Source organism: Protopterus annectens, chromosome 13.part0 (genome assembly GCF_019279795.1).
Source record: "Protopterus annectens isolate FY-2018-M chromosome 13.part0, PAN1.0, whole genome shotgun sequence".
Classification (NCBI taxonomy): domain Eukaryota; kingdom Metazoa; phylum Chordata; order Ceratodontiformes; family Protopteridae; genus Protopterus; species Protopterus annectens.
The window spans coordinates 1327390429-1327405787 of NC_056747.1; the positions used below are offsets into that span (position 1 = coordinate 1327390429).

Here is a 15359-nt window from a genome sequence, read left to right on the forward strand (position 1 = left end):
TCTGTGTTACTTATGGGTTGTCCATGATAAACGCCATGTTTGAATGCAAGGTGGGTCAATGACCATTGGTCATAAGTGTACTTTTTAGTACAGAACTTGAACTAAAGGTAATTTATCAGCTTTATAATCTAGTCATCAGACCTGAGGCTGAACATTTTGGACACTTGAGTCAAAAGAGGTGTTGAACTGTCACCTGAACTCCAGTGGTGACCATTTCAAACACAGAGACTGCAGAGACTGAATGGCTGAAAAACGGACTTACATATAATATGTCTGAGATGACCATTGCTTGGAATATTTGCTTTTCTCTGATGTATGACAATCTCGGAGTTAGTATATGTAGTTAGTACATGTGTGTGTATATATATATATATATATATATATAAATATATATATATATATATATATATATATATATATAAATATATATATCAGTGTTTGAGATTCACTCTTCTCCTGCATTTTTGGTCCTTTTTGTCAGAGGTTTGGCAAGCAGCATTTGGAGTGCTGATATTTCAGTAAGGAGCTATCTTCACTTCATGACAATTTGGGTCTGAGATCTGAAGAAACAGTTGAATAGACACACAGGAGGGGTCCAAATGGAGAGATGAACAGTCATCAAGCAAAGGAGAGTAGTAGTGCTGAAACTGAATTCATCCTCAAGTCTTGGTGAGTGCCTTCATGATGTGGACCCTGTTTTCACCAAATCTCACCAAGGCCACACTGATATATAGACCGTATTTATACAGCATATATCATGGACTGAAGTAGGTCAAAAACTAAAAAAGATAGCTGGGTGCACAAGACCTAGGATAAAAAAGTGCCCAGTCCTGGCAGGCACACTGGCACTAGGACTGGAAAAGAAGACAGTGTAGAAACCTCAAAATATGGAAACATTCCTACAACGAGGCCAGGCCAGGCCCGGGGGAAGGATGGCCCAGCTGTTGTAGAAGGAAATAGCAGTCCATAAAAAATCACAAAAACTGATAGGGCAAAGAAAAGCCATAAAGATGATAAAGTGGACTACTGGGAAGAAGAAAAAAATTATGTATTGTTGCTATTATGCAAAAAGCCCAGAATTTCCAGACACAAGATATACAAAACGATTAAGAGAGAAATTAGAGGAAAGAAAAATACTTCCACAAGAAAAACTGTCAGAAGCTTCAAATGAAAATTTGTGTTCATTAGTACAACAGATTTGTGAGAAACAGTATATAGATCAAGAAACCTTGATCTGTTTGGAAAAAGAAGCATCTGAGGAAGTGTGGAAATATAAACAACAAAACCAAGAGATATTTTAAAAGTATAAAAAAGAAATATGGCTATGGGAAAGAAAGAGAGATTTGATATGGTGCAATATTTATGCAAAGGAGAAAGCCAAATTAATCAATGTAAAGAAGCCAGCCCCAAAGATATTTGAAGAGAAATACAGGCAAAGGCATCCGGATATGGAAAATTTCACAATAAAATAAATAGTATCGCATAGATGGAACACAGAAAAGAAGATTGGTAAATTAGAAGTTAAAAAAATAGAAGCTGAAGTTATGGAGTACCTGCAAAGTGAAGGATTTGATGTAGAAAATCTAATTCAGAAAGAACCACAACAGTATAGAGTAATGGATATCCAAATTAAGGAGAAACCAGTCGAACAAGAAGCAATTGGTCAGGTGCCATATAAAGATAATATGAAGTCTTCCACAGGAAACCAGAATAAACGTTCACTTGAAGCTAGGCAGCCAAGGAAGGAACATGAAACTGTGGAAACTCTGATGCAGTCATTGTTAAGGAGTGATAGGCCAGCATACCTCTCAACCTGGAAACATCAAAAATCTGGGCAAAGACCCGTAAAAAATAGGTACAAATCTGTGTGCTGATTAACATAAAATTTGCGTACATAATTATGTAACCATACCCACTCCAATGGAACTGTGGGATACCAACTTTCAAACAGAAACTGAAAAAGAGACAATCAAAATATGACCCCAGACAGAGTCCCCCTGCAGGCATTCCAATTTGCCATTACTTGGCTATTTTGTCCCATTTACCATAAACACCATAGTGTGCATATTGCTCTACTTCTATAATGATTTGGATTTCATTTAAAACTTTTATTTTGCATTTTATAGCACAGATACTGATAGACATCTGCTAAACAAAGCAATACAGTCTCACAGTGAAAACCGACTTAGTATTAAAGCTTCTACGCCCTTCAAACAAATAATCATTGAAACATCACTAAGCTAGAAGATAAGACTTCATGCTTACACAATTTTGTTAAAGAATCTACATTGCTTTCCAAGTAAGTTGTTTGTTTGCTTGTTATTTCATTTTTTGTATGTCCAAAAAATACGCGGGGCTTCTCCCGCTGAATCACTAGTTTAGTGATATACTTGTTGCAAACTTCACTAGTTCCTTGTTTCACTAATCACCCCTTAAAACACAACTCTCCTTTCACTTGTGCTATCTGCATATTAAATTGTAACAAGCTGTTACCTACTCTGATCAAGTTTATGTAGTCCAGCACCTCTCGGCCGAGTGCCACCACACCCCTCACTCCCACTGGCCAATTTTACAAGTGTCTGAATCAGTTGTCAAACTCCCTCCTCCCACCAGCAGACAATCAAACTCTCCAACCAGAGTAGCTGCTCTCTAATACACACCTACAATGTCCAAAGATCACAGCCAAACAACTCATAGCCCATTACTTCCAAATACTATCACACAAAGCACTCATAGCACTACTGGAAACCTGACCACAACAACTCCAGACAGGCAAAGAGATACAGACACACACCACCCCAAAGGCTGACAAACAGCAGACCACACCAAAGCACCAACAAAACCACAACACAAAGACATAAACAAAACACCAACACATAACCCACAAGGTATTTGAGCAGTTCACAAAAGCAGACACAACCCACTAGGCCAACCAAAACACACCACACCCTCACAGCAAGACACAAAACACAAACATATGCATCTCCAGTCACAGCCCAATAACACATACAAACCAAACAGGGCTAGAGAGCACTCCACAGTCACACACCACCACGTCCACCACCACGGCTAAAAAAGGAACAAGGAGAGCGCAAATCGCCAGAATCCACCACATAACACACTGCCCACGACACCACCTCCAAAAATATGAACAGTACATGTCTATGCAGTCCAGGCTGGTGTGAATCACCTGAGACGCATTAGATGCTTTGAGCACCTGATTAACTCTCCTGTTCTCTAGAATTATGAATGGCAGGCAATCCCTTTGGGACCCCGGCTTCATGTCCTTCAGATGATTCAAAGGGGAGACATAGACATGTCTGTCTGGGCTAACAATTGGCTTAATGTCTGGTTCATTCCCCCACTAGGAGTCTGTGCAAGCCCACCGCACATGCTTGACAGCCACTGGCTTGCAGGGATGGCTTGCAACCCGTCACCTGCTGGGGCCTGCTGTTCTAAGGCCTAAAATGCCACCAAATTTTTGCCCAAAATGCAAGGGAGAAAAGTCAAACTGAGGGTAAAACAAAAAATGGAAGGAACTGAGGGTGGTTCATATTGATGTAGAAGTTCAAATCTCTGGTGGCACGCTTGGCCCCTGTCTGGCCCTATTAGGAACAGATTGGTGTGCTGGAGCTGCAAACTGGTTCAAGGCTCCTGACATTCCCCGCACTATTAGGTTTTACCTCATCATGCCGGCCACCCAACCCGGACATAAAATGGCAAAGGGAGGTGTATGTCAGTGGCAACGCACCCACACACTCAGGGCCATGGGCAACCATTGAAGCTCGGAAACCATCCAGGCAACCAACCAACTCAAAAACTAGTCACACCAAGTTATTAATGTGCTACCACCTACCTTCATAACCCCAAACACCACTACTGAAGACAGAACTTACTAGCATAAGACTGGGAACCAACATATCATAGCACTTGACTTTCTACCTGAATCACTGGGAACATAATGGACTAGCTAACTTTCTAGCCCAACGTTCCTGGAGTTCATAAATTAATCACATGGAACATATATCACTGGACCCAATCTCTTCAGAAATGAACAGATCTTCATATCCACATCATGGGACACCCAAACCAAACCCCGGAAAAGCAACCACAGTGATCCCTGCCCATAAACAAATCTCACTGGAACCAATCTGCCCCCACCCCCAAACAAACAAGACCAGGGGGTGAACTCTAAAATCCTTCTCACACAAGCCACCCAAACAACCCTTCTATTCACACCTCCAGGACTGCATGGATCAGGCAATCCCAAACTTACAAATGCTCTTTCAACAAGGCAAAGAAACCAGTCAGCAATCCCAAATAAAAAAAAGAAGACAACAACAGAGGGCTTAACAACAAGAGAAAAAATAATCAAATTAACAAAAAACCCAATAAGAGGAGAAAAAAAAGTAAGTCACCCATAAATCAAAATAGGCCCAAAATTCGAGGAAATCATCATTATTAGTAAAAACACGAGCAGGACATGAATCAAACCATGTCAATTTTGAGAGAAATTGCCATGGATAAACTAGACAAATCATAAGGAATTTTCAGAAAGAACCTGGGTGGAAACATGATATAACAAAACAGCAGACGGTCAAAACTCCAAAATCACTGAACCCACAGACATTGCCAACATACTGGCAGACAGGTTCAGTGCAAACCATCCCAGCTCTCTAAAGGAAAGACTCAATCTGTGCAAGAGTGAAGCCTCTCATCAGCTGTAAATGTGCATGTGAGGGGGAATCGGACTAAAGACACTAAACCAGCATTACGCCGGCCAAAACAGGAATTAAGCCAAATGTGGAGGCAAACCCGCACATCCACCACTCCATAGGATACAGGCCTGCCATCTACGGCCCAAGGAGTCACCCACCAAACTAAAGTCCCACTCCACAAAGGGCGTGCCATCTAGTCTGGTATCACTAAGTACAGAAGTAGGGCAAAGCTATGGCAGCCAGGAGAGATAAGCAAAGATCAGGGGAGATATTGGGACCGTTGTCTTAGAAAATGTTTTTTAGGGACTTGCGAGAAGGGCAGATCATGCCTTTACTACTCCAGACACACCTTAAGGCCATTGCACCCTACCATTACCATGCACCAAGGCCATTTGACCAAAAACCTTGACACACAATAAACCACTGGTACAATAGAAAACTGGCACATTAAAGAAAAACCCACTAGCTTAAAACAGGGTTAGCTATGTCACAAGATGATAAGGAAACCGGCCACAGGATGTGACCCATAGGGGCTCCAACCCACAGCACCCTCGGTGTCTCCATCTACTCCACAGGGGGCCCCGAAATTGGGGGTAGCAGCTGTTTGTTCAGGGACTTAGGCTGACAAATGAGGCCTGACAGAGTGGAAAGGCAGACAAAACGACTACGGACAGAAACTGCATCGTCATAGTGGAAGTGACACAAAAACACTTAGCTGGTGCAGAGGACTGACAGAAACAGATAGCTGGTGCTGTTAAATGGGTACCCAAAACGCCAAAAAAAATGTATCCCATTATCTTCGGGAAAACAAGGTAACCCCTAACCTGGAAGGTAGGTGGGGGACACAGGGACCCAGTGACCAGGATGGGGGGACCTTTGGCACCAGGTTGACAGCCTTCTACGTTGCTAACCTGTTAAAGAAGACCTGAATCACTTGATCTTGCTGTGAAGATGATGGATTTGTTGTCTCTTCACTTTCAGTGAGGTCATACTCTACTGTACCCCTTATTATCAGGACCATCGATCGCGACATCTGCAGCAATTGGCAGGAGACAACCCGGTTCCACCAAAAGGGATAAACCCCAAAAAAAATCTGTCATATGCTGCCAGATTGAAAAAACTCCAGCTCTATTCAGTTGCATACCGTCTGCTCCAGCTAGTGACATGTGCCTGATATACAAGGCCAGAGGTGACATGTGTGGACAATATCCACCCCAAAATCAAATCCAATGCTCCACCTCCAAACAAAATCCAACCACTTTACTACTAGAGCAATAATAAATAACAGGCTGGACGGATATAAATAGGACAGAGAGGAGAGAGGATTTACCAGAAGATCCATGCATGGCGAGGGAATAAAATCAGCAGTGGCTCAGAGCACTCGCTGGCTCTGTTCAGATGGGGATTGACTGGTGGATGGATCTCTGATTTATATCTGGAATCATTCTGACAGAGGCACAACAAACTAAACAACACAGTATTTTTTTTTTTTTCATATAAGGGGTGGTGTAAGCCACAAATATTTGGGCTAGGCTTATAAATGCCTTAGGGCAGACAGCCTAGTATAAACCTATGAACCTATGAACCTAATCACTGAAATCCACATTCAAAGAAAATGCATCTGGCCAGTGGTGGATGAAGATTACATTTGGGTTGTTTTCAAAACACAGGCCCCTTGCACATGAAACATACATGTTTTCTTTGATACACCTTCCCTTGCATTAAATTATGTTCCTTGTAAAATACAGCACACTTTTTAGAGTACATTTTAAATGTATTGCTTTTAACATTTTTCCAGTAAGCATGAACCAATAATGACAACTGCTCAATTCAGAAATTTCCATCATAAAGTCTACTTAAACTTCTACAATCCACCAGTATCAGTAAATATGCACAATCTGTGCAGAAGTAAAAGTCATCTAACTAATTCCACATTAAAGAGATCTGTAACTATTGAAGAGGTTGCCGCTAACAAACAACTAAAGTGCCTGTTGTCCTTGAGGAATACATTGCCTGTTACATTAAAAAAAATGATAAGCTAATATTGCAATAGGGAATGAATGGATGGCAAATTGAACAGGTTCATAGTTACTAGGTATCTCTGCCAGACAGGACATTCTCAGGACTGCAGCATCCACCCCCTTTAAAAGTACAACACAACATCAACAATCAATCTGTGTACTGTGGGACTAGAATCCACAGCCTTCTGTATCAAAAGCAAGCATTCCACCTGTTGTGCTACTAACACAAACAGGGCTTGTTTAAGCAGCACCAAACTTCTCTCTTCCTGAGGAACTATGCAGCATAACTTAAGATTAAGCAATCTGGAAAAGTATTTATGGGGGGGGCGGGCAGACAAAGGCCCAAAACCAGGGACACAGTTTACACATTGCTTGTACAATCTTAAAACATTTTATTCTAGCAGGTAGCAACTTTTCTGTGTTACCATACGTTTTCTGAATGATAGCCATTTAAGTTTCAGTCTTCCTATCATTAGTGAAGTCAGTTCTCATTCTCACTAATTGCTAGAAAACCACAAATTTTAACAGAAACCGACCAAAGAGCTGGTGTGGGTAGGCATTTAGACTCTTGCTACCTATAGCTAAGGTATAGGATTTGAGTCTGAATACTTCTAATTATCTGGGGCATTTTATACACACGCACACACACACACACACACACACACACACACACACACACACACACACACACACACACACTCCTTGGGAACTTAAGCAGAAAAAGTTAAAATGCAGAAACGGCAGATAAAACTTGAACTTTGAACTTGCACAGTTAAACTGAAAGCTTTCCAGCTCTTAAGCAAAGGAGAGGCACACTAATAATAACTTTCCAGCACAGAAATGGCCCAGCTCAGCAGCATTAAGAAATATGGCTGCTACAGACTTACAAATGCAATCCAGTGCAGCATTTAAAATAAAGCTTTCCAGCTCTTAAGCAGAGGCACACAATGGACAGTTAACTAAAATGCATTAAACTGAAAGCTTTCCAGCTTGGGAACTTAAGCAGAAATGGCACCCAATGCATAGTTAAACTAAAATGTATTAAAATGAAAGCTTTCCAGCTCGAGAACATAAGCAGAAATGGCAGAACTTGCACAGAAATGGCCCAGCTCAGCAGCATTTAAAATAAAGAAATATGGCTGCTACAGACTTACAAATGCAATCCAGTGCACAGTTAATGCAGAAATGGCCCAACAGTAAACTTTCCAGCTCAGCAGCATTTAAAATAAATGGCACACACTCCCACACCCCCCCTACTTAATGAGCAGATACATTACCAACGGAAATGGACTTAAATAAATTACACTGTTAAGTTTTCTTTCTTAATGGAGGAGAGGCTGGATAGACTAAAATTTATGTACATCTCTGCCGCCATTGCTGTCTACATTTCCTATTTCCTCCAGTCCAACAGGCAGTAGCTGATGTCATCATGCACGCCTCTGTAGGCTGGTGATGCATGGTGACATCAGCCATAAATTTAAAGTAGTAAACTGCTAATACAAAAAAAAAAAAAAAAAAACAGGAAATTCAGAAATTAAGGGGACCACTGGGAAATTCGAGGCACCCCAATATTTTGCCCTCAAAACTGGTAAATACGAGGAATTTGGTATGGTTGACAGGTATGTAGGCCAGTGAGTTCCCATATGATAGAGCAACAGACGGCACAGGATGAAACTGATGAAACTGTGTCACATGAATATACTATAGAACTTTCTATAAAATGCCCGCAGGAATTGGAATTGATGCAGGATCAACAATAAAACACAAACAAATGTGAATAAAACTTAGTACAGAATACTTTATAAGACTTAAATTAATACTGAAAACAGCACTGACATTTAGGAATAAAATTCAAGCAATAAACCAGTTTGCTCTTCCTGTCCTAACTTACAGTTTTGGAGTGATTTACTGGCCCCAAAATGTGTTGGATAGATTAGATAGAAAAACAAGAAGGATGCTTCATGCTCACCAAATGATTTATAAAAAAATCAATGCAGATATATATTCCCGTTCCAAAGGATGGATGGGCCTCCTTGAAATTGATTACATGTATAGATCTGCAATTGTGGGACTCCATACATATCTGCTGACCTCACAAGACCCAAATGTAGTGAAGGTTTTGAAACATGATGAGAATAAATCTAAGATGACTTCTCTGCTTAATTTAGCAGAAGCATATCGGTGTCAAGCAGGAATGGAAATCAAACCAAAAGAAGATAAAAATCAGACTGCAACTGAATGTGCCAAAAACCAAAAGAAAGACTATAAGGTGAAGGACCAGATGAGAAGGCAAGAAATGTGGAAAAAGCATAAATATAGTTGCAAGTATAGAAAACTTCTGGAAGAACCTCATGTTGATCAGGAATGAACACAGGAATAGTTAAGGAGAGGCAAATTCAAACCAAGAGATGAAAGGTTTATATTGGTGGCCAAAGAAAGTGAGCTGTATATAGGTTGGTTTATAAAGTCCATTGAACATGTGGGAGAAACAGACAAATGTAGGTTTTGTAAAACTGAATTGGAAACAGTTGTATCCCTCTTTGCTGGCTGAAAAATATTAATGTCAGAAAGACCGTATACTGAAAGGCATAATAATGTGGCAAGACTATTGCACCGAGGATTGTGAAAACATTATGGTAGTGAAGTGGCTGAAAAACACTGGAAACATGAGCCACAAAGCATCATAGAAAATGATGAAGTTTATATCACATGGGATCACCCATTACCAACAGTTCAAAAGATAGATGCTAGAAAACCAGATACAGTGATCCAAGAAAAGAAGACAAGAGTAGCATTGATCATTGAAATCGCCACACCCAGTGACTACAGTCTGTTGTGTACAGACAGACACAAAGTCATAAAATACCAGGATTTGCAGGCAGAAACAAGGGCAATGTGGAAGAAAGATATTCAGACACTTTCAGTAGTAGTAGGAGCAATGGGTCTTAGAAAAAAGAATTCACAATATTTAGATATATTACTGATACATGTAACTCCTTACGAATTACAGAATTCACAATCATATTTAGATATGTTACTGATACATGTAACTCCTTACGAATTACAGAATTCACAATATTTAGATATGTTACTGATACATGTAACTCCTTACGAATTACAGAATTCACAATCATATTTAGATATGTTACTGATACATGTAACTCCTTATGAATTACAGAAGGAGTCATTACTGGGCACACTGCAGGTGCTGCAAAGAGCACTTCTGGCTAACATCAAAGATTGAAACAATGCCAATTTCATGAACTTTAAACATACTTTGACTTAGGAATGGGGTCCATACCTCTCATGGTATTAGAAGCCCAAAAGACATGGAGAAATTCAAAAAAGCAGATGCCCAAATGGGTAATGAGGGTATTCTAGACATAATTAGCCAATGCTTCTCTGCAAGAAGAGTTCTAATCTCACTTCCAAAAGAGAATCTCCCATATACTTAGGGTTATTGGGGATGTGGATTCTGAAAGGACCTTTTTCAGACATCATGTGGAAGTAAGAACCTGTTGGATCAGTAAATGTCATGGTGGTAACCCTAAGAACCATGAGTAGACAGTGGTGAGAGGATCCACTGGGCTAAATAAAGAGGCTTTTGCATCCATTGCATCCATACATCAATGATTCTTGCTGAAACAATTACATTAATGTTAACTACAAAAACATGTTGGCTTATAAAACATACAAAAAAATTTCTGGAGTTTTACTATTTTAGAAAAAATAAGATGATCTTAAAATACATTTAATGCTTGATTACTGTTTTACCTCTTTTGTCTGGGGTTCTGCCGAATGTCCAAACTGCGACAAGGCGGACATTGTCATGTTGTTCATGATCACCTGGTGCATCTGTGCATTCTGGATCATCATTAGCTCAACTAGATCTGTTACACAAAGAAACATTGTTGAACAAAATGAACAACCCTGATGGTAATGGTTTATTATCATTCAAATGTCATTTCTGAATGACAGCAGGGAAGGACATTATTACATAATCAAGGATTATTGCATTAGAACTGCACTGAGGTACTAGGTTCTGTGTCTGTTTATAGAGAAAAGTGCACTGAATTATGCATGTCTGGAAACAATAACAAAGATGCAAACTGTGCCCCTGCACTGCCTGTGCACTCTATCCCACCCTGTAGTTCATTATACTACTGAACCACCTCCTAGAATGGACGTCTGCAGTAGGAGTTAAACTATACTCAACACGTGTCCATAGACAAATATGTGAAAAATAGATGCATGCTACACTGTGACCATTGGAAACCTTTATTTGAACAATACCAAACAAACATGAATGATCACGCAATTATTCCACTGTAAACATTTCCCTGCTAAGATGATCATTATACTGACCTGGTATTTACCTGATTATTCTGATGTATTTATAGCAGTTTTCACAGGTGGTCTGGTAAGCACCCCTAAGTCTCTCAGATGTAGAAAAAAATATATATACCATCCAATATATTAACATATCCATTCCTAATATTCTAGCTCCGTCCAGCTTCCTGAAGAACATTTGCCATTGACGGGTCACTGGAATGACCTTCACCTCACCTACAACATGATTCATGTATTGCTTTCCTTCCAGATCTGACTGCAGACTGACCTTGTACACTACTAGGGTAGGGTACTGACTGAGTCACAGAAAAGACTCCATGAATGCCATCTTTCATACCCTCATTTGTATTTTCATTGTTACATCATGGTGGAGTGCAAAAAACCATGCCTGGTGTTGGCTCAGTTTGTAGCCAGGATCTAAAAAAAAAGGGGAGGGGGGGCTGAGTATCAGGTGGACCAGGTAATCCACTGAATCAGCAAGGCATAGGTGATGGAAGAAGTCTCAGCTGAGGGGAGGGGAGAGGTAATGGACCACCAAGGCTAATTTTTAATGTATCAGGGTATTTGACCATGGAGGCAGTTGGAGATACATGATCCTGACCACTGGAAAGGGAGAATTTATTTGAACACTACACTGGGGACATAGTCGGTGTGTGACACAAGCTTTGTGAACTGTTGATGTCTTACTACCCATGAAGATGCTATACCTATCCCTGGATGTATGCAACCTGGTTGTACATGTTTAACTCTGTAAATAAAGCTGCACATCTACAAAGGACAACCTGCTTTGTGCACATGAGTATTGTTTGATGTTGTACACCAGGTATTGAGGCTCTTTCCTGGTCCAGATTGGTCACGTGCAAATGGAACACTGCTGGTTAAATAGCACAAACTGTTTTGTAACTCTTATGCCAGGTATCAGCACACTTTAGAAATGTGTTATTCTTTTGTGAGGAAAGTATTTTGCATAACTCTACTATTTGTATGCTACAGAAATGTATTTGAATCCAAACAATGTCGCACAAAAAGGGATGAAAAAAATTGCGGTTGAGTTCAGTCCAATGAATGACAAACAAAAACATAAAAGTTGATATAACTGTCCCAAATATTACCTCTGTAACATAGCAATGGGCCCACCTTTTGTGAATAGTGTCATAAAATAATTACGTATCTTCTTTTCTCATAAATGAACCAAAGGTGATCCAAAAAGCTCAAGTCAGGTCTGGTATCCCAACTGTGACCCAGAGGGTGACAGGACTAATGAGAAACACAATATAAAGGATTAAGCCAGATGAAATCCCTTTAGCTAACAGATCTAGGAGACTCTCTTTCTGAAGTACTCCCTGTAGGAGAAATAAAGACTCCTTATTGAAGTTTAAGATGTTTATTCGGTTAAGTAGGAAGATACAAGAACACTCATCCATCTACTTAACTGAATAAACTTCATCATACTTAAACAAGGCATCTTTATTCCTACCACAGGGAGGGTATCAGAAAGACAATCTCCTAGCTCTGCTAGCTAAAGTGATTTTATCTCATCTAATCCTTTATACTCTGTTTTTTCTCATAAATGAAGAAATAATCCTTTAAAGCAAAATATCAACTCCAGACTCAAAGTTCTTATAGAACCTAATCATATCATATCATATCGTATCATAAAAGTAATTGAAGAAGGAAAATGTAGCTCTATGTAAATCTGTCTGGGTGTTCCAGCTAGAATATATAAGTTGAATCTCCTCATATCAAATAGATCACATTTTTAAATCTCATAACTGCCATAGACCTTACTGCCCATTACGAGAGCTCCTTCCACCTGTCCACTGCCATCTCAGAGAAAAAGTCATTTGTAATATTCAGAATAAACTGGGTTTCCTTAATCTAGTAGTCATACCGTCTCCTAGATTCCCTGTATTTAAAATCAAGTGAGGTTTCTTGGGTACAATGTAGAAGGGTTAGTTGTTTGCAGATACTGACCACTTATAATAAGCTTACAAAGGTAGATAATCACTCGGTTATTGCACTGTAAACATTTCTACGCTAATATTCCGAATGAATTAACAATGTGATTTATTTGCTGTTTTTTACCAGGTACATGTGCTGACCTGTTTGAATGGTTATTTTCAAGCATGATTTAAGACAATACATACAGATGATAGAGATACATGTGTAATTTACAGGTTTCATAAAACTGTAAATAAAAATAGAAAAGGCAGAACACAAATTATATCATTTCATCAGCATTCAGTGACAAATAGAACTTAGATAAGTAAACATAGCACATTTTAACAAAATACGTAGCTGGAATTAATAGCAGTTTGTGCAACGCACAACCCAAAATAGCACTGGTAGTAGAGATATGCATGGTGTGGGCAATCCAAAGAATTCTATTAGGTATTCAGAAACAAATAATGTACTGCAATATGTAAAATAGTACTGTAAGATACTACATGCAAGGAAAGGATGACTCAAAAGTTTAGAGACACATGTGGCTTGGCAGAACTAGCAGGAAAATATAGAAGTAGGCCTAACATGCCGATGATTGTTTAATAACATGAGGATTAGTGCCTTTAGGCTAATGATAACTCTCATCTGTGCAAATGAGTAAATCAAACATGGTGTCACAATTCAGAAACATATTAAATTATGAGCACTGAGCTGTGGCGATTGGTTTATTCAAACACCATCTTTCAGTGAACAGGTGTATAGCTCATGCTAAGATGCAGAGAGTAGCATCGATTTTACCTAGTCAGAATGTGAAAGGAGTCAGCTCTCCTCGGCCTTCTTTTTCGTATCCTGCAATCTGTCATTGTTGCATTCTGTATGCAGTTCAGGGTGTAACCAATAGTCAATAATTGGCCTGATGAATGCTGAATATAAGGGGTCTGGATGAAATTCCCTTGGCAATTAGCTGCAAGTGATTTTTAGACAGCTGTTGTCACATGATGATCAAAAGAAAAAGAATTTTCAACCCACTTTCAAGTCCGTAAATACATTTTCATTTTGTAATAGAACACTTTCTATACTGTATGCTCAAGGGCGGGTGTCATCTATGGAATGTGACAATATTGCACCGTGCTTAATTTGAGTCCATTTTCAGTACTAATGTATTTACAAGTGTGAGTTCATGATGAGGGGTTAGGATATCAGTGGGAGGCTTGACAATAACTCCCAGTAAACAGTCATCTGCTGACTTAGTTAGCTGGAGGTATTGTTATTGGGCTGAAGATCAGAAAAATATATGCTGAAAAACGAAGATCTCAATATTGAGCCATGGGGGGCACCATTGGTTACCCTCATACCTTCTGATTAGGCATCTGCCTCTTGAACTATGTAGATTCTGTCTTTTAGCCAGTTTACTATCCATAACTCTATTCCAGCTAAGTAGTGCACTCCTGGAATCTATCCCCTCATCCATTAAACATGCTAGTTACCATTCCCATTCCAAGACCAGTTTAAAAAACATCTGCCTAACACCTAGACCTGTCCCTGCACTACCTTCAAAAGTGATGCATGACCACCTACTCACTATAACTATGCCTTTCTCACTCTGAATCACTAACACCTCCATACCGTAGCAGGTAGTAATGGGCTAACATCTGAAGAAGCTTTCACTTTAATGATACCATACAATACTGTCGGATGCCCTACCTCTTCAGCCAGCACTTACTGCTATTTATTTTCCTCTCTCTTGTCCTAAAACGTTCTCATATTTCTAATAACAAGCAACTCTCTCTCTTCTTGTCCTTAGTTTTCCCTCCTGCTCATTGCTTCTCCTCATCTCATTCTATTCCTCTGCCTTTTTGGCAGCAGAATACTCTGTTATTTTTCACTTCCATACATTATTAGAAATATACCCAGCATTTTCATTAACTATATATTAGTTTACTCAACGCATGCTATCCACTTCTGCACTTGCTACTTATCACAATGTATCCTCGGAATATTCTGTAAATGTATTTCAATCTGTTGTGTTTTATCTGTTGTGGGGATTTTCCCCTTTTGTATATAATTACTTATCAGCTACTGCAAATGTTTTTATGTGCGCTTTTTTTTTTTTGCGCCTTTCATCCTAACTCATTGTAAAATATTTAATCTGTTGCAAGGCTTTCTCCTCTTGTATATAATTACTCAACTACTGTTTAAATGTTTTTGAATCTGTTGAGGAACTTTTGTTCCCATTGACTCAATCAGACAGTCCAAGTTATCAAAGCACAAATAAATAAATGAAATATTACCACAAAGGGATTTATTTATAAGAGCATTTCACTTA

The 15359-nt window shown here is 39.4% G+C and overlaps 1 protein-coding gene across 1 annotated transcript in view; it reads right to left on the minus strand.

The window, feature by feature from the left end:
* The window catches only part of LOC122788281 (proline-rich protein 29-like), a 238089-nt gene that overhangs the window by 164911 nt on the left and 57819 nt on the right, over nt 1–15359 (minus strand). Inside the window, exon 3 of the mRNA XM_044055346.1 lies at nt 10514–10629. Within this exon, the coding sequence (XP_043911281.1) occupies nt 10514–10629 (116 nt within the window). The remainder of the gene's footprint in view (nt 1–10513; nt 10630–15359) is intronic.